At 47.3% G+C, this 27,267-nt stretch overlaps 1 protein-coding gene across 2 annotated transcripts in view; it reads left to right on the plus strand.

Moving 5' to 3' along the window:
* VANGL1 (VANGL planar cell polarity protein 1) overlaps positions 1-20,863 on the plus strand; it is a 61,858-nt gene extending 40,995 nt beyond the window's left edge. For both annotated transcript variants that reach the window (XM_090056849.1, XM_090056857.1), the window contains exons 5-8: positions 7,586-7,719; positions 12,166-12,298; positions 15,727-15,961; positions 17,444-20,863. In XM_090056849.1, coding sequence (XP_089912975.1) covers positions 7,586-7,719; positions 12,166-12,298; positions 15,727-15,961; positions 17,444-17,704 — 763 coding nt within the window. In that variant the 3' untranslated portion in view covers positions 17,705-20,863. The remainder of the gene's footprint in view (positions 1-7,585; positions 7,720-12,165; positions 12,299-15,726; positions 15,962-17,443) is intronic.
* The last annotated feature ends 6,404 nt before the right edge of the window (positions 20,864-27,267 follow it).

Here is a 27,267-nt window from a genome sequence, read left to right on the forward strand (position 1 = left end):
GACGGTAGGGGGGCGCTAGGGAGTTCACGGCCGCTCCTAGGCGCCCCCCCCCCCCTCCCCCCCCCCCCCCCCCAGCCCGCCCTCTACATTTATGGTCACGAGGATCGTACGCTCTTCCCCCTGAGCTGAACTGGTGTGCAAAAATTGCCAGTGGAGTTGTTCCATGAGACCCCAGAGCTTGAGTGCAGGTCCCCTGCATGACTGTGGCATATATAGACCAGAGCACCTACTGCTGTTAGACTGCAATTTGCCTGGCTGCAAAGCACTTAAGAGGATTAAAAGTCAGTTTTTTGGGGAGGGGTGACGGCATGTCAGGATACCTTTGGTCAGACCATCCCCAATCTGCCTGGCTAACTTCACACTAGGTGCAGCAGTTTCCAGTCTTTTTTCAGTATGTGTGCTGTTCAGGACCCTTTTATTTTTCTTCCCAGAAAACTCTGTGGACCTTTAGCTTTGAGGCCAGAAGGGATCTCCCATAAGGCACCCTGAAAGGGAAGGGCTCTGCTGGCTGAAAGATTAGCAGAACTGCTTGCTGCCTGCAGAGCACTGGATTTGCCTTTGATGCAGGACAGTCTCTCTGCCCCAGTGAGAAATGTGGAAAGGGTGGGTGAACCTTAATGGGGTCCACTGTCTTTCCAAAGGGTGGAGTCAGATCGATGAAGCCATGTGAACATCAGCTGTTGGAGTCCGCCAAATCTGAGACTTGTGCATTTAATGGCAGCTTCACTGGGAGAGATGCGTTTTTCAACCCTGCCCCCACTTTGCTTCAGAAGGCCCAGAAACGCTTCTCTTTCCAGCTTGCAATCCCCCAGGCCAAGCTGTTGGTTGTAAATGCCAGGATTGTCTTTCTTTGCTTTAAGCTACAGCATAGCACTTTCTATTTTCTGCAAAGCCTCCAACAAGAAGTGTCTCTCCCCCCTCCATTCTCCCCCTCCTTGGACAGACAGATTGCATTGTCACACTGTGATTAAGTTGCTTACAGAAGCCAAGATTAAGCCAAGATTAAGGCCGTTTTGGTCTGTGAGTTGAAAAGTATTTCAAGATTTCTAAACACCCCCTTGAAATCCATACCGAGAGCAGCAGATTTGGAAGTGAAACTCTTCCTGTGTTACCTCTGGCAGGAGGAGAAAGCACGGCAGTAGTTTCTCAAAGGCCAAAAACAATCTTTTTCCCTTTCTCCTCTTCCTCAGAGGCTTTGTAAAGTTAAATTTACTGCTATCAGAGAATAGCAAAGTCCTCTACCAGTGTTTCAAATCTCTGAACCACAGTGTACTGTTGTATCTGCTTGTTTGCTTACTTTTACAGTAACGTGCTCCAACATGACTGCTTTGATTTACAGTACCCAGGGCCTTATCTACACTAGGCAAACTCACTTTTTACATGGCCTGGCAGCTTAGGCCAAGGATTTTGGGTTATGTCATGACAGTGCCTTGAGGCTACGCTGCTGCTGGAAAATGATCTGAAATCTGTTGCGCACTGCTGCTGTTCCTTAGCCTGATGTTGCAGTATACTGAATAGCTTGCATCCTGTTCTGCCAACGACAGTGTCTGGTTTGAGAGGCAATGCCCAGCTTTGGATGTCTCTGAATACACAAGCCCTGTGGCAGGGCACTGAAATTTTCTCCTTACTTTTCCTCTTGTTTTCATGGAAAGGAAAGTCATTTTGCAGACATGCAGGGGGAAGCGTTGCCAGTTCACAGAGGGCTGAACTCGTCGTGGAGATGCTTTGCCAGGAAAAAAGCTTTGGAGCCCCAGCCTGGGAACTTTGCCAGTTTCCATTCCCTTTTGGAGCGCTACAGAGTGTGGGTGGAGAGCAGAGGGCTCGCTGCTGTGTGTAGCAGCCGCTTGGCTTCTCTCTGCATTGCTAATGATGCCACAAAGCTGGTCTGGAGCAGAAAGTCCCAGCAAGTGCAAAATCAGAGTTGCTCTTGATTTCAGTGGTAGCATCCGTTTGCTACCCTTTTCACTCTGAGGCTCCCAGCTGGCTCAGGGGGACCTTAAACACAGTACTTTGCACCAGATGCATTCAGAACTTGTCAATCCACCAGCACAAATACACCCCTACATCTCTGCTGTCTTCTCACACCTCTCGGAAGGGAAGGAGTGGTGCTAGGGCCTTGTAGCTCATAATACAGGGTGGGAAGAGCTTCTCTTTCTCCCCCTAGGGTTCTGCTCTGTAAAGGGCGGTGGTTCCCCTTGATGTGGGTAGAAAGGTTGAGCAATACAGCCCAGAGGCTGTGATTCAGCCATTCTCTCATTCTTCTAATTACTGCGACCCTTCAATTTTTTAAAAGAAGTTTAGTTTAAAAATGCAACCCCAAAAAAAAAATCCTCCCAAGAAAATGAAATTCCAGCTGTTTTCTAATTGTTTGTGCATGTGACTGTATACAAGCCAGGGAGGGACTGATGAAAGGATTGAGGAACAGCCTGCGTCTTAATGACATGTTCGGTACCAGCTCAGGGAAGGCTTTGTAGCTAAAGAACAGACTGAGTTGAAGGGGACATCTGTATAATCAATGTGGGGGTGGAGGGCTGATGTCCTTCTCTCACAAGTGCAAGGTAGCTGAAGTTTCCAGGGTAGCCGTGAAAGGGGGTTTTTTGTATTTTGTAGGTTCTAATTTTTACACTAGTAGGACGGTGGGAGTGTCTTGATTGGAATATGTTGTTCAGGAAGTCAGTGATTTATGGGGTGCAGTATTGTCCCTGCTGCCAGAGGTGGTAGTCACTCACCACAGTACCTTCCAGGAGATGCATTAATGTTATGTAGCCTAGATGGTCTCCTGTTACCCAAATTACAGGTAACTTTGTGGGTAAGCTACTGAAAGGCAAACAGGTCTACAGCCCAATCTTTATTTCTTTGCACTTTAAAACATAAAAACAAATATTCATCCCAAAATTTGCCTGGCTACCCATGAGAGCACAACATAGCTTCTCACCTATACCAGCTGAGGAGACTTGAGAAGTGGGAGGAGAGTGACACATAGATTGGTAGCAGGTCTTGAATTTGGTGAGTTCTCCAAATCTCCTTCCAGTCTATGCCCATATAAATGGCTGGTTTTAATATTCTAATAAACAATCTCTGATTTGTTTCTATTTAAATTTCTTTGTTTCACTGAAACTTTTGAAACCGGACTGAGCTAGATCTCTCTTGGACTTGGGAGAGGTGGCAATTAGTTGGGATTTATACCTTCGAAAGTAAAAGGGAGGGTTTCTTATCTCCTTTCCTTCCACTTGTGGAAGGCTGTTCAGCACTGGCCTGTTTTTTCTTTACCTTAGTTTATGCTGTTCTCTGACAAGGCTGTTTTATTTTTACAAATTATTTAAGCATCTTTACAAATAATACATTTGGTTATGTTAGTTGTTACTACTAATATTTAAAACAAAGCTATGATACAGCGTATTTGGATTATTTAATGAGGTGTACTGATGCATTGGTTTGATATGGATTGGCACTGATATAAAGAAACTTGGCTGTCTTGGAAATTGGCCTGATGCGGCCCATAATTTGGGTGATAAATGCCCGTGTGTACACACAGCCACAGCACAGCACAGCACACAAGCAGCGAGGAGCACAGTACAGCTCAGCAGGTCGGAGAGCTATGTGTAGCCGATTAGTATGTTGTGGGGGGGGGGGGGGGGGGGGGGGTAGATCAATGCCCCCTGCTGTGAGGGAGGGAGGAAGGTAGGGAGTGTGGTAGGGTGGGGTAGACGCTGCCCAGCCGGGGCAGGGTGGATGTGGGACAGAGCCATGGCTCATCTGGGGGTCCCCGGAGGTGGGGAAGCTCCAGCTACTGTGCAAACCTTGGGAGGGCACAGGGGGCATGGGGTGGGCTGGAGCAGGGGCTGCGCTGGGCTCTTCTTGTCAGGGGTTGGGCTCAGGGTGGGCTGCAGTGATGCTGTGAGGGGGGTCACTGGGGGGCTGTATTGGAAGTCAGATCCATATCAGCTGATATGCCTCCTTAAAAGTCAGTTGTTGGTATTGGCCCCCAAAATCTCTCGGTGCACCCCTAGTCTACCTTTATAACGTCTCCTTTCAGGCCTTGTATTTTCATAGATTATAGAGTCGGAAGGGACCCAGTGGATCATCATATCCGACCCCCTGCCCCTGGCAGGAAAGAGGACCAAGGTCAGATGACCCCAGCCAGGTGACTGTCAAGCCTCCTCTTGAAGACCTCCAAGTTAGGTGGTAGCCCTAGGTTTCACCTCTTTTGGAAGCCCCTTCCAGACTCTACTGTAAAAAAAATTCTTCCTAATGTCTAACCTAAATCTACTCTCCACTAGTTTGCACCCATTGTTCGTAGTTACTCCCTGGGGCGCTCTGGTCAATCCCCAGTCCCCTGCTGTCCTCCCCTGATAAACTTTTATAGGTGGCAACAAGGTCACCCCTCAGCCATCTTTTGTAAAGGCTGAAGAGATCAAGATCTCTTAACCTCCCCTTGTAGGGTCTTTCAAGGAGACCACTAATCATGCGAGTGGCCCTTCTCTGAACCCTCTTCAGATTCTCCGTATCCCTCTGGAAGTGTGGCGCCCAAAACTGGACAGTACTCCAACTGCATCCTGACCAATGCCGCATAGAGGGGGAGCATCACCTCCCTCGATCTGTTGGTCATGCATCTGCTAATACACAACAAGGTGCAATTGGCTGTGTTGATGGGCTTGTTACATTGCTGGCTCATGTTCATCATGGAATCAACTATGACTCCAAGATCTCTGTCAGCCTCTGAGCTGCTGAGGAGGTCATCCCTCAACCTGTAGGTGTGCTGGGGATTCCTCCTTCCTAGGTGGAGTACCTTACATTTATCTTTGTTGAACTGTTCAACAAGTTCAAAACAAATTCAAAACAAAATATCTTTTGTTAACTGTATCTCATTACTGCTTTAGTTAAACATGTGGGTGGCTGCCTTTACTTTGCTGACCAAGCTAGTTGTCACATCTGCCAAAGGCAACAGGCTTTGGGGCATTCTGCTTAGCCATGCTTCTGCATGTTGGCCTCGGCACCTTGAAAATGGCCAAGGCTAGCAACACCCAGTGCACAAGTCAAACTTGAGCATAATGGTCATCTTTTTTTAATGCCCTGTTCCCAGTTGTACCTACATTTTCCAAAGTAGTTTCCCTTTGGCATGAAAGTTCCTTAGCACGAGGGTAAAGCTTTTGAGGCAGTTTATTGGTGGTGGGAGATCAGTTGGGCTTTAGGTAATAATGAGAGGAAGGGAACATACACTGTAATGTAAAATAATTTTTAAAAAGCTCTGCAGTTTGCAAAAGATAGGGGTAGAAAAAAAGCAGAAATCTGTCTGGGGAATGCTCTCAGTAAAAAGAGGTGCCTCATAAAATCATGAAAAGTAGGAAAGTGGGACTGGAAGGGACCTCATGAGATCATCTAATCCAGCTCTGTACTCATGTTAGGTTCATCCTTTACTTAACTGTCCCAGCCAATCGTCTGTCCAAACTGCTCTTGAAAATGTCAAGGGTTGGAGATTGCACAGCGTCTCTAAGTAGCCCACTCCCGTTCTTGAGCTCCCTCCATAGTCAGAAAGTTCTTCCTAATCTCCAACCTAAATATCCTCTGTGGAAGTTTGAGGGCCACTGCGCCTAGCTCTGTCTCCTACAGCCACAGGGAAATGGCTATCTGCATCCTCTTTCACCGTCTGGCAAAAATAGTGTGAGACTTCGAAAAGTGTGTTCTGGATGCATGATTTCTTTTCGTACAACTTCCTCGCTAAAGTCCTATGCATACAAAACTGGATGGTAATCTTCGATGTGTCTATTGCTGGGTACCCAAGGTGAGATTCCAAAAACGAGCCCCATTTGAAGGCAAGTGCCTAGCACCTGCCTTCTGCAAAATCTGGCTTCCTTCAGTTATCTGTGTTGGAAACACAAGAATCAAGTTGCTTCAAAAATCACAGTTAGCTTAGGTTAGATTTATAAGCATTTGAAGGCAGACAGCCGAAGAGGAGAACCATTAGCTGAATTTAGTGAATACTTAGACACAGCGAAGGCACAGCTTGTGCCTGACTGTACAATAGCAGTTGAGCAGGGGTCGGGGCTGTGGCTTTAACCCGCAGGAGTTGGGGTGGTTGAGTGAGGCAGTTGGTGTCATGGGGCTTATATTGGCACAGGGAGATAAATTGAGTGGTCCACGGTTATACAGTGCTGAGAAGAGAATTCAGGTCTTGTTTCTCCTTGTGGCTTGCCTGTCCTGTAGCACTGCCCTTCCGCAGCTTAATTCAAAGATCCTACAGCCTACTTATAATAAATATATAAAAGCTTCTGCTGCTCTCCATGCAGAGGAGAGTTTGCAGCTTGCTGATGAATGTAATGCTTAGACATAACTACCTCAGTTGGTGCAGAGAGCTGATATGCTGACAGTTGAGCTCAAATCCTGGTGAGTTAAAAGAGGAATGAGCAGGGAGTCTTGGCTAACTCCCTGAGTAGCAAGTTGGTGACATTAAGAACCCCAGCCACCTCCTGTAGGAGGTGCTTAGGACTGAAGGGCAGTGACATATGCGCGATAGGGGCTAATTTGTAGCGCACCTCCTTGTACGGAGCATGATATATGCCAGAGTCTTGGCTTGCTCAAGTGCTTCTGGTGCTGCCTGTCTTCCCACTTGGTTGGAAAGCTGATTGTCAGGAAAGGAGGCCTTGTGGATGCATGCATCAGGCTAGGCACGCATGTTGTCTTTGCTTGTTTTGCCCTGTGTGCTGAAGACTGATCCCTTTTAATATGAAGAGAGGAGGTGACTTGCAGTCCTTGTGCAATATGTAACCAGATATTGGAGTTATTCTTACCCAGCTGGACTATCTCTGGTTTGGCTGGACAGACTGAGCCTTGTTTGGGCTTGGACAGGAAAAAGTCTGAAGAGCTGTGAGGCACTGCTGGAGTTGATCATTGCAACTGGGAGGAAAAGCAAAGCTGCTTCTGCTGGGGCTGGCTGACATGGCTGCACTCACAGTAGACTTTGATGTCTGGACCAAGTAAGCCCTAGGTGTTGTGGTGACTGTTGCATTAAAAGAAACTGGGTGCTGTTCTGTGCTGCCTGAAAGATGTAGCTGTTTTACATCCTGCTGTCATGTGGGTGTTATTGGCCATACTAAAGGTACCGCAGCAGCCTGTTCCTCTCCTCCCAACTCCTGCCTCCAAAAATAAAACTTTACTTCACAGAAAGCAATTGTGCAGTGAGTGCTGGACTCTGTGGTGGTTTTTGAGTTGTAGAATAGGTCCATCGGTGAGCGTTAAACATTTTAGGAGCATAACTTCTCAGTTGGGATTTCCAAAGCCTCTGAATGCTGAAAGCTATAAGGGATGAGGGACACGGGATGGATCATCCTGGATAGGATGATCCTGCATAAATGTTCTCTTGCTTAGCATCTTCTCTCTGCTACTGTAAGAAATGGGAGATTAGGTTAGATAGGCCTGTGATTCAATCCAATATGGCATTTCGTAAGTTTTTAGCTACTGTCATCGCCTTGTGTGCTATGAAATACTATCAACTTCCAGTTAACAGGGCTATTTTGTTGTACTCCATAAAACAGTAATCTTTTCATTTTTTTCCTTTAAATAAACTCTCACTGAATTTTCTTTTCAGCATTCAGCGAGCCGCTTTGGTGGTTTTGGAAAACTACTACAGAGATTTCACGGTCTATAACCCAACTTTGTTAACTGCCTCCAAGTCCCGTGCAGCCAAGCACATGGCTGGCCTGAAAGTCTACAATGTTGATGGTAGGTGAGGTGATGTCATTTGCTGACGCCTGGGGTGGGGAAGAGAAGGATTTGTTCTTATGTTTCATTATTTGCCTCATTCTTACCGTTTCTCTCAGTGGAGATCTTCCATATCATGCTAATCTGCTGGCATTGGATCCCTTTACAGGTGGTACAATATTGTGTGTCCTGACTAGGGAAAGCAGCCCAGTTCAGGTTGAGTTAAGTTAGCATGGGTTATTTGAGCCTAATCCAACAGCTCTTCCTAGTCAGTGTGATGCCCACCTAGGTAGCCATGCCACCTTCTAAAAGCAGGGCCCCTTCTGAGGGGTTTGAAGTGTCCATTTAGGTCTTCACACTCCTTTCACTTTATCCCCTTAAAAACAGAGTTGATTAAACTGGCCGCAGTTTTGCACCAAGATGAGTAGCAAAGCAGTGATTCTCATCTGGGGTGCCATGGCACTCTGGGATGCCCTTTAAGGGGGCCATTGTGCCCACCCCAGCAGTGCTTACAATTGCTCTTTTGGGGACTGCTGCCCTCCCTTGCCTAGAAGTACCTGTGCCAGCATGCCCCTTCTCTGAGCAGTGTGCTCTGCTGGAAATGGGTGGGCAGACACAGAGCTGGAACTGCACTTGGCAGACCTGTTTCTCTCCCTTCTCCTGTCCCCCAGCTCCCAGGACTGGTGGGCAATATCACAGGGCAGGTAGCTTCAGTTGTTGGCCTCTGAGACCCCAGAAAAGAAGCCAAGGACCTTGGTCTATGGAAGGTGGTAGGCCCATCTAGGGCTTTATGTTGACTAGAAGAGCCTCTTTGCCAGTTTTAAGCTAAATCTAGACACGCCTAGCTTAAGTAACCAGGGGTTGTAGCAGTGTGTCCATGGCCTTTCATAAAACCAGGGGTTCCAGTAACCTGGGCACTTCAGCTGAGTTGGAGTCTTCTCAGCTCCTCAGGATAGAGCATCTCACAGAGGTGAGACGAACTTACCACCTGGCAGCCCTGGGAAAACAGCCAACATTAATTTTAACTTGAGTCTGGAAAATCTGAACTGCCCAGTATGTGAATGGGCTCATACTGAAAGATTCTATAAAGGGTGTGTGTTGGGATTTGATGACATAGAAGGTGCCCTTTTTTTTGGTGTGCATGTAAACAGGCAAAATCTTTGACGTACTTATTTTCAGGGAGATATGTCATTTTTGCCCTGCCTTAGACAAAAACCACTGTAGCTTGTGCTCTGCATTGTTAGGAACCCCAGAAGGCCCAGAAGTTCTACTGGAATGCTTCTCCAAACCTCCTCTGAAACTCAGTGGGGAGGGGGGCTGCCAAATTGGACAAGGAAACATCATGTGAGCAGTCACCTCCTTGCACTAACAGGTGGGGGCCAAAAATAGCCTTTCTGGTAGAACTTCTGGTCTTGGCTGCCATTAAGAAGGACAGAGGGATGTGAACTAGCAAGTGAAGCTGATGATAGGGAATGTCAATTGGCCTGTGTTTTGTCTAGAAATGGGAGGTTTGTGGGAGAGATGTAAAGAAAAATGCATTGGTTTAGCAGGGGTGAAAGCTTGCTTTCTCATTCTAGTTTCTGGGTCCGGGCTCATACTAGGGTGGGGAGGGGTTGGCATGGGAAAAGAAACTGAGGGGGCAGGATGACTTTTTGGCCCTGAAGGCTTTGGCAAAGTGCTACTTGTCCCATCAGATTGAGAAATGAGACATGCTCCTGCCCCTCTCTCTCCCTGCAGTTAGTTGTAGCCTAAACTTTAGGCTGGGGATGGCAGGAAGTCTCTTGTGGCAGCTGTTAACTGTTTATGCTGTTGGAAATCTGCGGGTCCAGGCTTTGAGAGAGGGAGGAAGAAAACCAGTACTCTCCAGTATCAGCACTGTGTGAGCTAGCAGCTTTTAGAATTATGTAGAAATTCAAGTGGGCAAAAGCAGCCTGGGGAACTGAACTGGATGGCATCATGTCTTTCTGGTGTCAAAATCTTGCAGCTTTCCAGGGCTGAAAGCAAGTGTCTTCTGCTCAGATAATGGGAACATCCAGCTTCTTGGTATCCTGGAGCATTGTGTTTTTAGCTCCAGTGCTTTCCTGTACTGAACTTAAGACTCACAGGTTCCTTGGTCTGTTGGTATCAACTAGTGCGATTTGAGCATCCTGGATATAGCTGGGTTTAAACCACTCTCCACCCCTGTGCAGTGCTTTTTGGATTGCTTTGCACTGATTGGGGCGGGGGGTGAGAGAAAGGGTGGCTGTGGGCTGGGCAAGGGGGTGGGGGGGTGGGGTGTGCATGTGTGAAAGAGGGGCTGTGAACTGGGTTTTGGGGGAGGTGTGTGTGTACGTGAACACATGCTGAAACCTGGGCCAAACAGTCATATCCTTCAGAAGAATTCCCATAGATATGCTAAATAGACTGTATAGTTCTTGCCAAAACTCTGGCAATGGAACAATCCCACAGCCTTACGCTGCTTCCATATGACAGGATCATAGGGGCATTCACTGTTTGGCAGCGAGGGATGCAGGGGGAGTGGGGTGGAAAAAGAATGAACACAGCTTACTGAAATCTCTTGTACGAGGGGCCGGCAACCTTCTTAAGCCTTGGACTAGAACAGCCTGGCTCCAATCTGGTGCAGGCCAGTGGCTTTGACAGCATGTTAGCAACAAGGGAGGGGTTGTCTGCGCCCATGGCAGGGCCAGGCAGCTGGGAGCTGTGCTGACACTGCTTTTCCCAGCCCTCTCCTCCCTGGCTGGGGTGTGGGCTCAGTTTCTAGCCAGAGGGGAACTGGGATGGGGCCAGACAGCTGGAAACTGCACCTTTGTTTCTGCTGCCATTTCTCCTTGTTCCCCCACCCCGCACACTTCCCTTTCCCTGGCTGCCGTGCAGGGCATCTAGAAGCTGCCCAGCCTCAGCTCAGTTACCCATCAGCTGGGAGCTACAGTTGCTTTGCAGCAAGTAATGGGTTCAAGAAATGGCAATGCTGGTGCAGCTTCCATTTGGCCAGCCCCAGTGCAGCTCATTGCTGCCAGTCCCAGCACAGGCTGGGCAGAGGCAAAGCCTTCTGGTTCCATGGGCCGAATGCAATGGCTCTATGGGCTGGGTCCAGCCTGAAGGCCATATAGTGCTGGCTCCTGTGTGGTGCTGGCCCCTTATACTATTGGTAGAATTAGGGTTAGTCCAAGGGCTGTGCTGGCGGTGCCATGCATGATAAACCAGACGCAGAAAATAGCTCTAGCCCAGTTTGGGAGCTGCCCCTCCCGAGTCATTTCCTCTCAATACTGAGCCTACTGAATGAAATCGGAAGCATTTTTAGATTCCAGAGAAATGGCTTGTCCAGGATTCCTTTGTTATCCACCACCGAGCTTCCAGCTTGCTTCTTGGAAGCTTTGTACTTTTGAAGAGCGGGGGCAGCCCTTATTCTGGGAGCAAAATATTTTGCGAGCAACTGTCCCCTGTGGAACTAATCACTTCCCATTGGACAGTGTAGGCTGGCTCTTAAAGCAGTGTTATAGTCAGAAAAGTGGCTCCTGGAACCACATGCATTTGTGGGGGGGACTGCCTTGTATGACTTCAGATCCAAAGGCTCCACTTATTTAAACAAGGACGTGGCCTTGCAGGCAGCAAAGGATCCCAGAGCCTCATTGAGCCCTCCTTTCATTTTTAAGGCAGCCCTCGCAATGAAGATCTTGTGATAGATAAATAGATGGCCATCTGTTATTGTGAAATGCAGAGCAGATGCCAGCTCCTGCTCCTGCAGCTGTGTGGACTCCACTGACAAGGAATAAAAGCTCTGGAGGCATCCGTGGCTCTTGGCCTCACGTGGAGCTGATATGCGGAGCCCAGGCTTACAATCTGCAGAGCTGTTTCCCTGACAGTAATTGCTTTCTTGGGAAGCATCTGTGTTATGTCCTGGTGGCACTGCCGCTGGCCCTGACATCCCAGCACAGCTCTTTGCTCCTTTTGCGTGTGGCTCTTTTGTTTGTTTGTTTTTTGTTGATGTCTCCATGTCTCTTGAGGTTCTTATTTTCTGTCTGTCTTTTTCTCCCGGCTCCCCTCTCCTCTTGTGCTCTCTCACTGTCTTGTGGCTGAAATGTGATGTGTGCCAGCCACCCTTGTGGCCAAGCTGAAAATGTATATAGCTGATGGTAAGTCACAGCCTTAGCCCTCTGCCTCCTCCTTTGTGTAGACTAAACATGTCCTGATGCTTTGTGGTCTCTGAAATGTCTCTCTTTCTCTCTTCCCCTGTGTCCACTGGTTGTCCTGTGTGGAGTGAAGACCAAATTCCCCCCAACGTATTGTCCCAGAGCAAGAGATGCAGGGCCTTGTGGGGTGTTGGGATGGCGTCCCTCTCTTCTGGGGACAGTAGGGAGGGACAGCCCCACCTGGCCTGCCAGTTCCCTGTTCTGGGCACTCTTAGACCTGGAATTGGAAGCTATCCAAATCTGCAAGGTTAACATATTTCTCTTCCTACCGCTGAAGGCCCTGGTAACAATGGTGCTGGCCAGTCCCGAGCCATGATAGCTGCTGCTGCCCGGCGCAGGGACTCCAGCCACAACGAGCTCTACTATGAAGAAGCGGACCATGAACGGAGGGTTCGAAAGCGTCGAGCCAGGTAATGCAACCTCCCTAAGGCAGCATGGGGAGACGTGTGATAGGACGGATGCCAAAATAAATCTGTAGGCATGCAGTAAAAAAGATAAGAATTGGATTGAGGGAATAACTTCTGTTTAGGAGATGTGTGAGAGAGAGTGTGCAAGTGATGTAAGCAGAATCCCTTCTGTACAAAAGCAGAGGAAAAAATACCATATTTACTCAAGTATAAGATGACCCCCCACATAATTATATTCTATATATGGCAAATTTATAAATGTATTATAATTTTCTAGGTATAGAATCTGATTATTGGAGGTTTGCCTTGAATTTGAACCCTTCCCACTGCTACAGCAAAGGAAAATTAAATCTGGAGGTCAAGTAGCTCCCTTGCCCTCTCTTGTCTCCCCCCCAACTTCTTCCCCCTAAAGCCCCTTTCCTCTCTCCTTACTGTCAGACCTTGCTCTCCTTGAGCACATGGAAGTGAGGAGAAAATTTGAAAATACAGCCAACCCCTGCTTAGCACTTCTAATTGGTTCCTGAAAAACAGAGCATTAAGCAGAATAGCAGTAAGCAAAACCTGCTGCCAGCTGTACGATGCCCGTGGGCATTATAACGAAACTCACTAAGCACTAAGTGGAACTGGGTATCAATGTAAGATGAGTGTTATCGTGAAACAGCACTAAACAAAACAGCTTTAAGCAGGGGCTGCCTGTAATGACACTGAAATAAACATACCTTTAGCAATTTGCATATAGGCAAGTAGTCATGGACTTGGTTTATCCAGACTTGAAGAATTGTATGTTTTTTGAAACTGCTGCAAGTTTCAGGACACGTTTGTATTTATTTCATATATAGTGCAAACTATACATGATTTTAGTCCAAAGCCAAAACACTGATGATTTACCATAGAGTTCATTGGGCTGGGCCCCACCACAGTCAAGAGCATGTCAAGCCATGCTGACCCCACTGCTCAGTGTGTGTCTGTACTCCAGATTACACCCCCCCCCCAGAAGAATCTATGTGCTAATTAGATCCCCACTCATGATTGAAACTAGTTGTTTCACGAGTTTCAGGATCATGAGTCCTGGAATCCCCCCAAAATTTATATGCAGATGAAGTGCAGGGGAGCCTCCGGCCACAATGCTGCTCTGCATCTCTACCTCATGGAGGGTGGAGCACAGTAATACGTAATAGGTGGAGAGGGGGACAACAGAGAGATTCTGGGTGAACTGTTTGGGGCCCCATTTGTTGATGTTTGCCAGACATTTAAGGTTGGTGAAGAAGCAGGAATCCTTGGAAACAGGAAAGAAAGGCACAGCTCAGCTGTGGGAGAGAAGAGGAAACTGAAACTTATTCAGTGTAGTGTTTACCATGACTTGGAAAAAGAGTCAGTGCTGAGCAGGACTGTAATTAATGGGCACAAATGTATATTTTATTTTAACTGGCTGCACTAATCTGTCCTTGTAGTAGGTTCCCATCAGCATCTTGGAATTTTGACTAAGATGAAGCATTTTTAGCACTAAGGGGAGGGTGTCAAGGCTGGCTCTGGCCTTCTTGGTGTGGACTTGGCATTGCAGAAACTCCAGACCTAGTGGAGGGAACACCCATTTGGTTGTAGGTTTGTTTTTTGGTTTGTGGTTTGTTTTTTGTTTTTTCTTTTGCTGGGGAGGGAGTGGGGACAGGGGGGTGGGACTTTTTAAAGACCCCCCCCAAAAAAAGGTTCCCATAAGTATATTTGCCCAATATGGGCCATGTGTTCTATAGTCATGCTCAGTGTTGGTCATGTTTAATCAACTTCATAGTTTTTCTATTACTGAGCACATGCTGCTTTTGGCAACAGGTTGATGATCAATTATGTATTTAATGAGGTTTCTTTGTACATGACTATAAGACAAAACCTTTTGTCTCGTATTGGAGTAAGTATGTTACATGTTAGGAGTGTCAGGGGCTAGTGCCAGAGAATGTGTGTGTGTGTGTGTGTGTGTGTGTGTGTAAAAAGCATAAGGGCACATGCCAGATAAGCTAGCACCACATTGTAGATTAAGGAAGAGTCCCGTGCTTGACAATCCCATAGTAGCTCTGTGGAAAAACCAGTTTTCCCCTTGTTGGGTCTGGGGTTTTCTGACCCTGAGCAATCCAAGGGTTGGGCCAATACTATCCCGGGGGGAAAAACTCTTTGCTTCACAGTTGAAGAGTGCTGCTTTAATGTGTAGATGTTTTACATGTAAGGGAATTTTAGAAGAATATTTAGTGACTTAGGGTTCCTATACATGTGCAGGGAGGCTACTCAGACACATTGCATTTATAGCGTGTCAAAGCAGACTGGATGAATTGAGTCTGCTGGAACGTGGTAATTACCGTGCTCCAGCAGACTTCAGTGTCACGTATATTGGTATCCCATGCTGGAAAATGGCGGCAGGGGTGCTTTAATTAAAGCTCAAGCTTTAGTTAGAGTGCCCCACCATCATTTTTCAGCACAGGGATACTGATGCACATGACATTCTGGATGCTTTAATCAGAGCAGCTCTCGGAGTCACTCTAATTAAAGCCCTTCCTTCTCCTCCTCCTCCTCCCCCTGTGCCCCTCTCAGAGCCATTAGTTTCTGTTGACTTGAAACACAAATATTCTGCTGTACAGTGGTGTGTAGATTTTTTTTCTTTTGTTTTCTCCTTTTCCTTTAACTCTAATATGCTTTTGCTAGTTAAACTCAGCTAAGGTAGCTTGCAAACATCCTATGGCATCTGCCTGGCTTTGCTATGGTGTGGTCTGGGTTTGTTTGCTCAGCTGCACAGAAGTGGGGATGGTTTGCATAGGATGTGTTCTTGGCCCTGAGTGCTAGCAGAAGGGAACCCAGTCATTGTTTAACAGGGGTGGGGGCCATCTGCCAGGAGCACAAGGACTGCACCCAGGTTGTACAAAAACCCTGTCCCACTACCAGGCAGATCGTGATGAACAAGTGAATTGGGGTGGGGGGAGGAGGTGGGGGAGCAGCAAGAGCCTCAGTGTGAGCAGTTCTCAATCCAGGACCCTGCAAGCAGCTCAGAATGGCAGCAGTGCATGTTTGGACCCTGGTTCTTGTGCATCTGCTGTCAGTCTGAAGGCAGCTGTGTGTTGCATGAAGCTTTGTGGGCCACATTCAATATCTGGTCATAGGTACATAACTGGCAGCTCCGCCTACTGAAGTGAGCACAGGATTGGGGCCAGGATTTCAGGGTTCTGATCCTGCCTTGTGCATTCAGGAACACAGCAGTGTTCAAAGGAAATCTCCTGTTCACCTCCTCTTCTGGCCCACCTCTTTCTGATCTCCAGAAGGGGTTCAGTAACTTACTTTGTGTTATGCAGTGATTTGGCAGTAGAGCTGGACACTTGACTCTTGGGCAATGCTATAAGCTTGAACCAATTGCACTTCCTTGGTTGTGAATTGTGCTGTTCTCTGTCTCTGTGCAGGCTTGTGGTGGCTGTTGAAGAGGCTTTCACTCACATCAAGCGCCTCCAGGTGGAAGAGCAGCAGAAAGCTCCAGGGGAGATGATGGATCCCCGGGAGGCTGCACAGGCCATCTTCCCATCCATGGCAAGAGCCCTGCAGAAATACCTGCGCACCACTCGGCAACAGCATTACCACAGCATGGAGAGCATCCTGCAACATCTGTCCTTCTGCATTGCCAACAGCATGACACCAAAGGTGATGTGGCCAGAACCAGGGTGCTGTAGAAACAGACAGGGGTCATTCAGCACTGTGGTGGGGGGGAAAAGGAGAGTGGGGCGAGGCTGCTATCAGTGATGCTTTGCTGCTTTTTACCTGGCTTCAGTTCATAGGATGAGGCCTGCTTCTTCCCCTTCCTGCCCTCATAGGTAGCAGTCACTGATGCTGAGGTCCTACCCCAGCATCACTAACAATTCCAGACCCTTGTTTGGAAGCTTCCAAAGCCTATCACAAATGTCTGCGGGAAGTCATACTGGTAACTGTGGAGTCACCTGTTTAGAGGTGTGTCCCTGGCCTGTGGTACTTCTGGAGTAGGTGGTTCAGTAAGAGATCTTTATTGGTGCCAATCCAGTGGAACAATGTTGGAGGTCCCATCTTGTGCACTGGATGTCAAACTGGGGTCTTCATTCATTGACCAGCGCCTTAGAGTTGCCAAAATAAGTCCTGTGCCAAGGAAGTAGCCCAGTGGCTAGGGACATGTACAGTAGGCCTGAATGGCAGGAGTAGCTCCCCTAAAACTAATTTGTTTATTCTCTCTCTGTCTCTTCATCCTGCCATGTCCTGGCCAAGTCCCAGTTGTTCGACTACTTCCTGTCTCCCTCAGCCTCCAGTTGAGCAGTCATTCCTCCCTTGCTGTTCAAAGCAGCTGTGCAGCTATGTAAACTGCTGCTATAGTTCTTTCTGGAGGGGGCTGCACTTGAGTGGTGGGTGATATGGGGCCTACAAAAGGTTTTTTAATATGCAGAACTCCTTTTAGGGATGAAGGCCAGGTCTAGGAGTGCAGGTGCTTTCCAGCTTACCCTGCATTAAACCCCCCGAGAACAGCAGAGGGTTTGTGGGGTTAGAGAAGACAAGTTAGATTACCTTTGGGGTGGGGTCTGCTGTGACCTTTTGTAAGGGGGTTTGAATCCCAGCAGGAGCTTGGCACAGAGTGGGCTGACAGTAGGACTGTCCACTCTTTAATAGAAACTCTGATGTGCAAATGGCATCAAGCAAATTCCTCCAAGTAAGGCTTGTTCTCTCAAGTGTCTCAATAAAAATACTTGCCCAGGACCAAGGGAATCATGAGCACTAAAATTTTCTCCAAATTGTAGACAGAGTTTTTTAGGGGAAGGTGATTCTTGCTCTGCCTGGCTGACCCTGTTCTGGGAGTAGTGAGACCTGTTCTCTTCTGACAGTAGGCCCTTTTGGAGCTAAATTTCATATTTAAAAGACAGTTTTGGATACCGTAACTCACGCAGGTGTCTGAGGTGGTATTAAATCCATGTCTGTCTCACTTATTCAACAGCATCTTGGCATGCAAAATGCCAGAACAGCATAAAGTTGCCAAAATGAGTCTAGTGCCAGGGATGTAGCCTGGTGGCCAGGAACATCCTACAATAGAAAGAGAACTTTGCGGCAGGCCTGAGTTGCAGGACTAGCTCCCTCCAGCACTAATTCATCCATTCTCTCTGTCTTTAGGCATTCCTGGAGCGTTACCTCAACCCAGGCCCAACTCTTCAGTACGACAGGGATCGCTGGTTCTCCAAGCAGTGGACACTCGTTAGTGAGGAGGCTGTCACAAGTGGATTAAGGGATGGGATTGTTTTTGTCCTCAAGTGCTTGGACTTCAGCCTTGTAGTTAATGTGAAGAAAATCCCCTTCATCAAGCTCTCTGAAGAGTTTGTAGACCCTAAGTCTCACAAATTTGTTCTTCGCTTACAGTCTGAGACTTCAGTTTAAAGAGGTTGAGTGGGGGGGGAGGTGGTTTTTTTAGTTGTGCTTTTTTTGGGTTTTGTTTCCCCAACGCTGACTGAAACTGGCAGATGATGGACCAGTAATATTTGACCATCTGCACTTTATTTGGAAAGGGTGAGGGGAGGTTGGAATAGCTATCTAAAAATATCTTAAGAGGTGACAGGACACATTGGCTTGGTTAGCTCGGCCTTTGGAGACAGAACGCGTTCTTTCTTGTTTTCCCCATGTGTTTGTAGATCTCTCTCCTTTTTTTTTCTCTCTTGCTCTTTCTCTCTCTCTCTCTCTCTCTCTGAACAAATGCAGCATCTGTATTTTGTTTGGAAACCTGCATTACAGTGATTGGTGTGTGTGTGCGCATCTGCTTCCTGCACAGGTCAGTTTCTACGGGAATGCATTGTCCGGCTCGTGTTTATGGAAGCCTGTGTTAATCTAGGAGACTTTTTGTAACTCGTTTTCATTTAAGAAAGTGTGGTGCACAGGCGGAGAGGAGGTTATTATACAAATAAGGCACTCCTGTGACTGAAGAATTTTCCCTTAATCTTTTTGCTTCTCCAATGATGCCAGACCGGTATGAGCCCTGGACCAGCAGGGCTGTTTTTTTCCATACTATTTTTAGTTTCTGAAGTTGCTTCTATTGTCAATTTGTTGTTGTGACACTACTTTTTTGCAGCTGTTTTGGATTTTTACCAGGTTATTTTAATGAGGCTTCAGAGATTTTTTTTTTGGCCAACATGGTTCTCTCCCACAGCCTTTTCACCTCTGATCCCTGTCCCGCTAATTCGATGGGCAGTCCCATGCTACCCCTGCCTCACAGCTTTCCAAATGCGTTTCCCTAGCAACGGTACCTCCAGGGGTCAGTTTTATTGCCTTGTCCCCACCCAGGGTTGCTATGTGTTTGCACAGTTCGAGTGGTTGAGCTGGATGGTTCTTAGGGAGAGGGTGTGGAGTTTACCTATGTCTGACAGCCCTGCTGGGCACTCCCCTTTCTCGTACAGGAATTTGGATGTAGCACTCCAGAAGGCTTCGAACACACCTCTAGGAAAGAAGAAAGGGAAACACTTAACCCCTCTTCTCATAGAGAAGGAATCTGAACAGGGCAGAACTACTAGAGTGCCATAGTCCCTTAACACAGTATATTTAAATACACTCAGTATGTTCCCCTTCCTCCTGCTCCTCCTCCCCCACAGCTATTGCTGAGAGACCAAACTCTACCTGAATGCTGAAACTGCCTTTCTTTCTTGACCGTTTTCCACTGTGTTGGTGTTTGTTCTCTTTGATACTAGACACTGCAGTAGCCTGGCATCTCTGCTCTTTTGTGCAAGGGGTGTTAGTTCTTAAACTTGTTTTTTTATGTGTGTTATTTTTTTAAAAGGCTCTCTTTTCAACGTTTTTAAAAAAAAAAGACAGAGGCTTAAAATTTAAAGTTGGGCCTCAAACAGGACCCCTGTATCTGAAGACCCTCCCAGATTTGGAGGAGAGGAAAAGTGTTTTGGGTCCTGATCTCTGCTCTGAAGCTAACTGCTGCTGCTTTAACAGTGAGCAAAAGCAGACCTGCAGATCCAAATACCTTGCAAATGCTGGGGAAATCTGGGTCCAAATCTGAAGCGAGCTTCATCGCTTGGGCTCCCACCTCTAAATTTAATTTGAGTACGTGCAGCAGGGAAGTGTTGTTCACCCTGAAGCCTGGGGAGAAAATCCTCTATGATACAGAGATCTGTTTAGCATGTGCTTTTATCCTTGTTTCTTTGGCAAATGGGTGTGTTGACACATGAAGACCCCTCTCAGCCAAGTACTGAAGTGTGACTCTAACCCTAAGCCTCGGAGCATTCACACTAAAATCGATTGAACTACCCACTTACTTACAAATGTTCCCAGGCTGAGGCCTAGAACAGCAGTGGTGAGACCATCTGCTAGTTGTGTTCTGCCAAATCTTTCCTGCCAGTCCTATGAGATAAAGTATTTCTAAGGACAGACTACCTTCCTGGTACTTAGACACCAGCTAGGATTATGAAGTAGCCAAGTTGTCTAAGCAGAGTTGTAGACTGGCAGGGAAGCAGAGGCAAAAGATGGTGTCTTCTCATCACAGAATAAGATGTCTATAGCGTCCCCAAAGCACAGGGGAGTGAGTTGGTTGGTTGGTAAGGCTTCTTAGTAATTTGCACTTGCTTTAGTTTTTAATGGCCATTGCAGCATTTTAATTTTAAAAGCAAAATTTGGGATTTTATGACTTTTTAAAAGGAAACAGTTGTATAGCAGGTTATGTGCATAAAAACTTCGTGTGTGCATTTAACCTCTTTGAAATGCCTGTAACTGAGAGTGTGGGGGACTGGGCTCTGAGGCAGAGAGCCTGGGAATGACTTGCTGGAGCCCCAGTCACAGCTGAATGGGCTGTCTGCCATCCAGGCTTTCTCTGCCAGGGGCTCATTGTGAGTTCAGATCACATACAGCCCCACCAGTGAATGTCCATTGCTTCCAGTGTCTCAGTATGACTTTCTTCTCATGGTTCCAGCCCCTTTTACCCCCCTCTCCAGAGCTGCGATTTATTTGATGGTCACTTTGCTCAGGAAACATATCTCTCTTTAGTTTTTATGCATGTGTTTGTGTAGGTGTATATGGATTTAGCACAAAACCAAATAAAAGCGGTGTGTATTGGACCAGCAGCAGTAAACAGCAGGCTCCAAGTGCCACTGCTTCTGTCAGTCAGTGGAAGGGACACTGGCTGTGTCCTGTTGCTTTAAACTGAATGCTCCTAACCTGTTCTTCTGCAAATACCGTAGCTGACTCAGCTTAACAGAGAGACACGCATGGATGGCTCTTCAACACTAACCCAGTTACTTTACTTTTTTTTGTACTTCACTAAGATCAGGAGGCTGGGGATAGGCTTAGTGCTAAGAGTAGAGGAACTGGTGACCCAGACTGTTGGATCTTGTTCCCTGCTCTTCCATGGACTTGTCACTCCACTTCTGAGCCTCCATTCCTTTCTCCCCCCCACCCGCAAAAAAAGAAAAATGAGGGACTGTGACCATACCTACCTCACAGGGGTGTTGTGAGGCTAAATCTTAACCTTCTTGTAAAGTGCTTTTGAGATTCTCAGCTGGAAGGTGTGATCTCTCTCCTAATAAAGTACTGAGCAGTGAAACTAGACCAAGGTGTTTCACTTTGTTTCTAGGCAGTTAACAGAGGAGGGTCCAGTGGTGGGACCCTGTGCTACAGGGCTTGGCCTGCTTGTGTAAACTTTCAGGGAAGGCCACGGGGAGCACAACATGGCTGAGGCATGCAGGGTTTGTCTTGCAGAGAAATCATGCATGAAGCTGCCAAAGTGCAGGGGGCACCTACTCTAAGTAAAAGAGTTCTCAAGGTTCCTAAGTCTTGGTCCTCAGCCCTAACCGTGTCCTTCTCAGAGGAAGCTCTCACAGACTTTTCCTGATGTTACTGACTAGAAGGCTGAGCCTTTCCTTCCAGACAGGACTCCTCCTCCTTCCCCAAGGGTAAGCCATCCTACTTTGCATGCTGCCGTATCCCTTACTTTCCCCTGTGTAGCACAGACCATCTAAAGACTTGGGCTAGGGCCAGAAGTTGCACATAAACTGGTATAAGCAATTGGAAACCGGTTCAAATTTGTAACCCAACAAGTTCAGTGCACATAAACCGCTTTCAAAATGGCTGAAACTGGTTTCAGATGATAAACCTGGTTGGATGTAATATCAGACTTAACTGATTTAGGTTAAATCAGTTTATTGAACTTCTGGCCCAGATCCCTTCCAGATTCATGCAGTCTGCTCCAGCAGGGCAGAGAGACATGCTCTAGCATCCCCTGACTTCTGGCCTGGGCTGCTTCGGGCATGTGGCTGCATTTCTGGAATCAAAAGTGAATGTTTGTTCACTTGATTATCAGTTCAATCTACGCAGTTTAAACTAACGTGCAAAGACTGAATCGATTCAGCCTCAGGCTTTTGGACTGTCTGTACTTAGTTAGTCCTGGTGTGTTGATTGCTATTGGGTCACCACCTTGAGGATGTAGCAGGGCACCTCCCAAGTAAGGGAAGCAAGGATCTCTTTAATTGGTTGAAGCACTGTCAGAATGGTGGTTTCCACACAGTATTAAACTTTGTTATAGCAATGGAGTGTGTGTGGGTGTATATGTGTTGTAGCGTGAACTGGGTAAACATTAGGAGTCAGGCTGGGAGAAAGGGACTGGGATATTAATGTGTCTGAACAGCTCTCCAGAAACAGGGCTCCATCTCATTCCCCTACGTGCAGACCCCTCAAGCTGCCCCCTCTGCCAGTCTCATGAGCTGGGACAGATTGGAAGTGAGGGCCAACCTTTTTGGCAGGTGTGCCTCAAGGTTAGCCCCGCACCCTCCCTGAACACCACTCAGATTCCCTTCCCCTGCCCCATCTGTTGCTCTGCTTTCTGCTTGCTGTCCTGTTGCTCTACTTTCTGATTTTTGCCTTAATCTGCCACTGTGTTCCTTGCTCCTTCCCAGATTTGCTGTGTCCCACACAGGCTGCCAGTGCCACTTGTGGGATTTATGCTGGCCACTTCTGGAATATTCGGTGAGCAAGTTGTTTGGTGGTAGCTCTCCCTCTGTATAGAGGACCAGGGAGCAAAGCAGAGATAATCCCCACCCAGTTATTGTTGCCACTAGTGAGGCTGGTTACAAGCATGTATTAGTTCTCCCACTTCTTCCACTGCTGGTTTGGAGTGGTTGATAGTAGGCATCTTGCACGCTCCACTTGGTGCAGGAGGCATAAAGACCAGAGGCAGCAAATTTCCCCCTCACTGGCTCTCAGGAGAAGGGTCCTCTGAGGAGCAAGTCGTAGGTGAGATGGGCTTTATCGGGAGCTCAAGAAGAGCCTATGTTGATGGCAGGGCTTTTGTGTGGCTCTTGACTAAATCCCAATCTTGCCTCTCACTTGCATGTGGAAGAGTTTCCGCTTTTCCTCTCTGGGGTTGGCCGCTTCCCAGGTGCCTGGGAAAGTAATACTTTCTTAAAAGCAAATGATTTGTGACCTGTTTTAAAGTCACCTTGACATAGAGGGCAAACCTCCATTATAACAAGCCTCTTGCTTTTAACAATGCCAACAGCGGGAATCATTTTTTCTCATTATTCTGATGCAGCAAATTGACTAACCTTATTGTAGCAAACACCATTTTTTTAATGGACTTTTTTCTCCAAGTTCCATGGGTTCATTATAATGAAGTTATACAATGTACTTACTTAAATGGCAACCACAATTTGAAGAAGCTTGAATGTTCAGTAACTTGTTTACCTTTGAACATTGAAGCCTGCTCAAGTCAGTCTGGCTCTCGAGATCTGCAGGCATTTCAAAAAGCCTGCACATTGGTCCTGTCCCTTTAGATACTAACTTTTTGGGTTTTGGGGGAGATCTGTTGTCTGGCACCAGGGTGTCTTCTTCAGATTGTCTTTAGCAGTTCTGACTCACGTGAGTTTAGTTGAACGTATAAATATAATCTAATGGTTTCTTTTTATAGTTTGCTCATATTTGTACTCCCCCTTTGTGGATGTGAATGTTACACTTGTCTAATGCCTGAAGTCAGGACTGGTTATTTACTAATGCCTGTTAAGACTGTCGAGAAAGAAAAGCCACCTTGGCATTTAGTCCAACAATGGTTTTGTTAGGGGACTGTGTGGCTGGGGAGGCTGGTGATGGTTCAGAGGTCCTTTTGCATCCAGGTGACTGAGTTGGGATTCATTCAAGGTGATGGTGATTGCCACCAACGTATGGCCGTCTGACAGCTGTTCAGTTATCAGTGTGACTTGTGTTGATCTGTTTGGTTACTCTTAAGCCTGGTCCCAGCTGCACCATGACAACAGCTGGCATGTAATAACTGGCCCCTCATCTCTCCAGGAGGCTACCAGGGCAGAATTTTCACCTATGTGTATAGCAAAGCACATTGGCAGGTTAAAAGCTGTAAGCTGCTGCTACCCGTCCTATGCCTGTTTTGTGGGTGGAGGACTTCATTTTCTAGGGCTGCTGATCTGGCACTTTTTCACCAGCACTAAATAATTCACTTGGAAGCACCCCCGTACACACAGATGTATTCACTTGGCTGCTGCGGTTCATTACCTGCACAGAGGCCTAGCTGTGAAGGAGTCTTACACTCTCTTCTGTGCCTGTATCTTGTACTTGATATCAGCATTATTATGTATCGGGGTGGGAGTTCCCTGCCAACACCTCTTTTGATCACTGTGTAATACTTTTTTCTACACAAATTGCATATAGTCAGATGGGTTTTGTCAAGGATTTTTCTAATGAATAGACACTAACCAGCATCACACTATCTGCACATGTGACTTTAACTGCAATGGTACATGGTCTTACTGTTTTTTCTGATTGTGGACTTAAGTAGCAGATTCCTGGTGTCTGTGATTTTAATGCACTGTGTGTCTAGCATAGCAAATTGTTCTGTTCCAAGCTGGATTCTCTTAAGTTATAGCTGGATTTTTGTTTTTTAAACTGAAACGTAAACCATTTTACACTTTGCATATTTTGTACAGTAAAACTCTGGAAATAAACTGAAACCAGAAATGTCACAGTCCTGCTTATTCTCTCTCAGATTGTCACACTGGAAAAATAACATGTTCTCCCTGTTTCAGCCTTCTGTGCCCCTTTGTAGCTACCCTGCACATGTGGTTTAACCTCTTGAGGCCAAACCGCAGTGTCCCTCATTGCCGTGTTCTGGACCTTTTCAATCTGTCCTGCCACAATAGGATGCAAACTCATTTGTCACTATTGAAAAGTGAGACCTGTGGGTCACCATAGTTAAATACTTCTAAATCTGAAACTGCAGGAAGGGGAAATGCAGTCAGTGGGACTGGAGTTGGAGACTGGAGAGAAGAAAAACTTGCGTGCATTTGAAACAGGTGACTGCCGAGGGAATCTTTCCAAGTTCCCTGCAATTTTAGTCAAGCCACGGCTGGCCCAAGCACTTTCATTTTCCAACAATAAAGGAATGAAGAGCTACTGCCACCATCCATGGTTACAGTGTCAGCCACTATCGAAGACTATAGCTGCTTGCATCTGCAGACGCACGTGCCCAGATGTTACACATCCATTGCTAAGCTGATGTAAGGAAACCACCCTCCCCCCAGCAAGTTTTGCCTGCCCTGTTTTGTTATCCTGTCTTGGGAATAACATCATGGATGGATTCCACAGACACTGCAAGTACTATGGCTGTGCTACCTGGCCTGTCAGCTTCCTCCTGCCAGCAGCCACTCCTTCGTTTCCCACATGTGCACTCAGCTGCTGGAAAGATCCACAGGATTCTCCTGTGCTATGAAGATTACAGTGCAACGGCTGGAGAGATAAGGAGCATGGAAACATTAGCAGAGTGAGCTTCAAAAGGGGATTTCCTTAACTGGGGTATGGGAGTGTGGGAAGTTTCATAGCTGGTAGGGTTGGAAGGGACCTGAGCAGATCAACAAGTCGGACCCCCTGTCATGGCAGGAAAAAGTACTGGGGTCAAATGACCCCAGCAATGTGTTCATCCAGCCTCCTCCATCTAGTGTTGGGGAGGGCCACGGGGCCTCTAGATGGAGGTAATTTCCATTCTACCCAGCTCCCATGGAAAAGTTACAGAGTGTCTTTCTCTGAAATGCAGCTCTGAATAAAACTCAGGCATCTGATTTCACAAAATGGTGACAAGCAAGTGCCTCTCCTCTTTACCAAGTTGGGGTAGGCATTTATTTGGGCCCACAGGCCAGGTCAGCACTGCCTCCCCCTCCCCACCCTTGCAGCCAAACCTTCCTATGTGAGATGGGGCTGCGGGTGGTTGGGAAGCTGGTGTGGGTGCAGATGGCAGCTTCAGCAGGAGCAGCACAGCCAGGGCCTCCACCGCTTCTGAGCCACTCTTCTACCCTGAGGAGGGGCTTGGGCAGGCACCCCAGTACCTAGTGGGAACCTGCCAGCTGCATCTATAGCTGATGCTGGTGCCTGTCTGGCACTGCTTCTGGCACACAGGGCAGATCTGGTGTAAGCTACAAATGGGGCTGGGGCGTGCTCACTGCCTGGGATGACACAGCAGCTGGAGCTGCCAGCTCCCTGTGGGCCAGATCCTGTGACTTTGGAGCCGCCCACCTGTGGGCTGAATCAGTTGGCAGAGGCTGGATCTGGCCTGCAGGCTGTATTTTGCCCACCCCTGGGATAGTTTCCAAGGGTGTAGACAAATGGGATGGAACCAGCTGCTGAAACTGCGCATTCAGTCTGCATGGGACCAGTGGTTTATGCATGGTTTAGTTTGCAGTGCTCTCAGGACTGTTGGGGTCCAGGAAGCAACTGTTCTGGAGGATTGCGCTGGGAGGTGTGGGGTACGGGACACATCACCAGCTTTCAGGAGCAGGAGAGAAGCAGAAGGGAGGGAAGGTAGTGAGGTGTAGACAAGTCTGAACAACTTCACAAGAGGCAGATTTCTAATTTAGATGCACCGGAGCATCACAGACCCTGATAACATTATTGATGTGGGACAGCCCTGCTTATCCCTGAGATGGGGTCCCAGAAATCAAGGGCCTGGCATTTTTTTTTTCTGCTGGCAAAACACCTGGTGCTAGTGGTCTAGATTTTCAAGGCTGGAGAACTGGCCTTCCGGCTTATGTCAGTGCCCTTTTACTGCTGGCATCAGGCCACTGCTACATATCACTGGCTCACTTGTTCCTGCTCTACAACCCTAACGAGCCGCTAGTTTTCTTGGAGTAGGATGGGGGCCCTCAGTTGTGCCTGAGCTGAGGGGCACCTTATGGGTGCAGCATACTGAATATTGGGGTCCTGCAGTGCTGGGGGAATGGGTACCTCTGGGAACAGGATCTCCCCCTCTCTCCCTCCCCCCGGATATTATGTATCACCATGCTATGCAGGAAGGGTAGACACATTGGGAGTTGGCCAGCACAGTGTCTAGGAGTAGTGTTGAAAGATTGATCAGAGTTTATCTTGGCTTGGAAAGGCTCAGGGCTCAGATTACAGCCCTTTCCGGCCCTGACAGATAATGCAGGGCAGGCCTCTTCCCTCATCATCCACATATCTACACCCCACTCTTCATGGTGCTCAGGATCTGCATAATATGTTTCCAGAAGAGTGTGGGAATGGGCTGGGGGCAGCTTTAAAAGCTGGGGAAGGGGCTGTGGTTGTAGACAAAGTGGAGCCCTGTCAGCAGGCTGATATTGTTTTTGCAAACTAAATTGGTAAGCACTCCAAATAACAGGCCTTACCTTTATTACAGCTTGCTTGTTTTGTCACTATTTGGGAGGATGTTTTGGGAATGAGATAACTAGCTTTAGGATGGAACAAGCTCTGCCATACTGTCAGTAATTTGGCTTTGGAGGGGATTTTAAAGAAGCAGCCTTGCACAGCTTTGTTACAGTTCTTTAGTGTGCACAGTTCCATGGCAATTTAGGCCAGAAACTTTGCAACCTTGGATTCAAAGTTGAAAACAAACTCTGGGAGCAGGGGGCAATGTGAGGGGTAGGTTCATTCTCAGGCCTCTATCTGAACATAATTTGTTATTGCCATACTTATATGTACTCTAGTGT

The sequence above is a fragment of the Crocodylus siamensis genome, chromosome 1, assembly GCF_052110815.1.
Source record: "Crocodylus siamensis isolate JL-2025a chromosome 1, ASM5211081v1, whole genome shotgun sequence".
In the NCBI taxonomy this organism is placed as follows: Eukaryota; Metazoa; Chordata; order Crocodylia; family Crocodylidae; genus Crocodylus; species Crocodylus siamensis.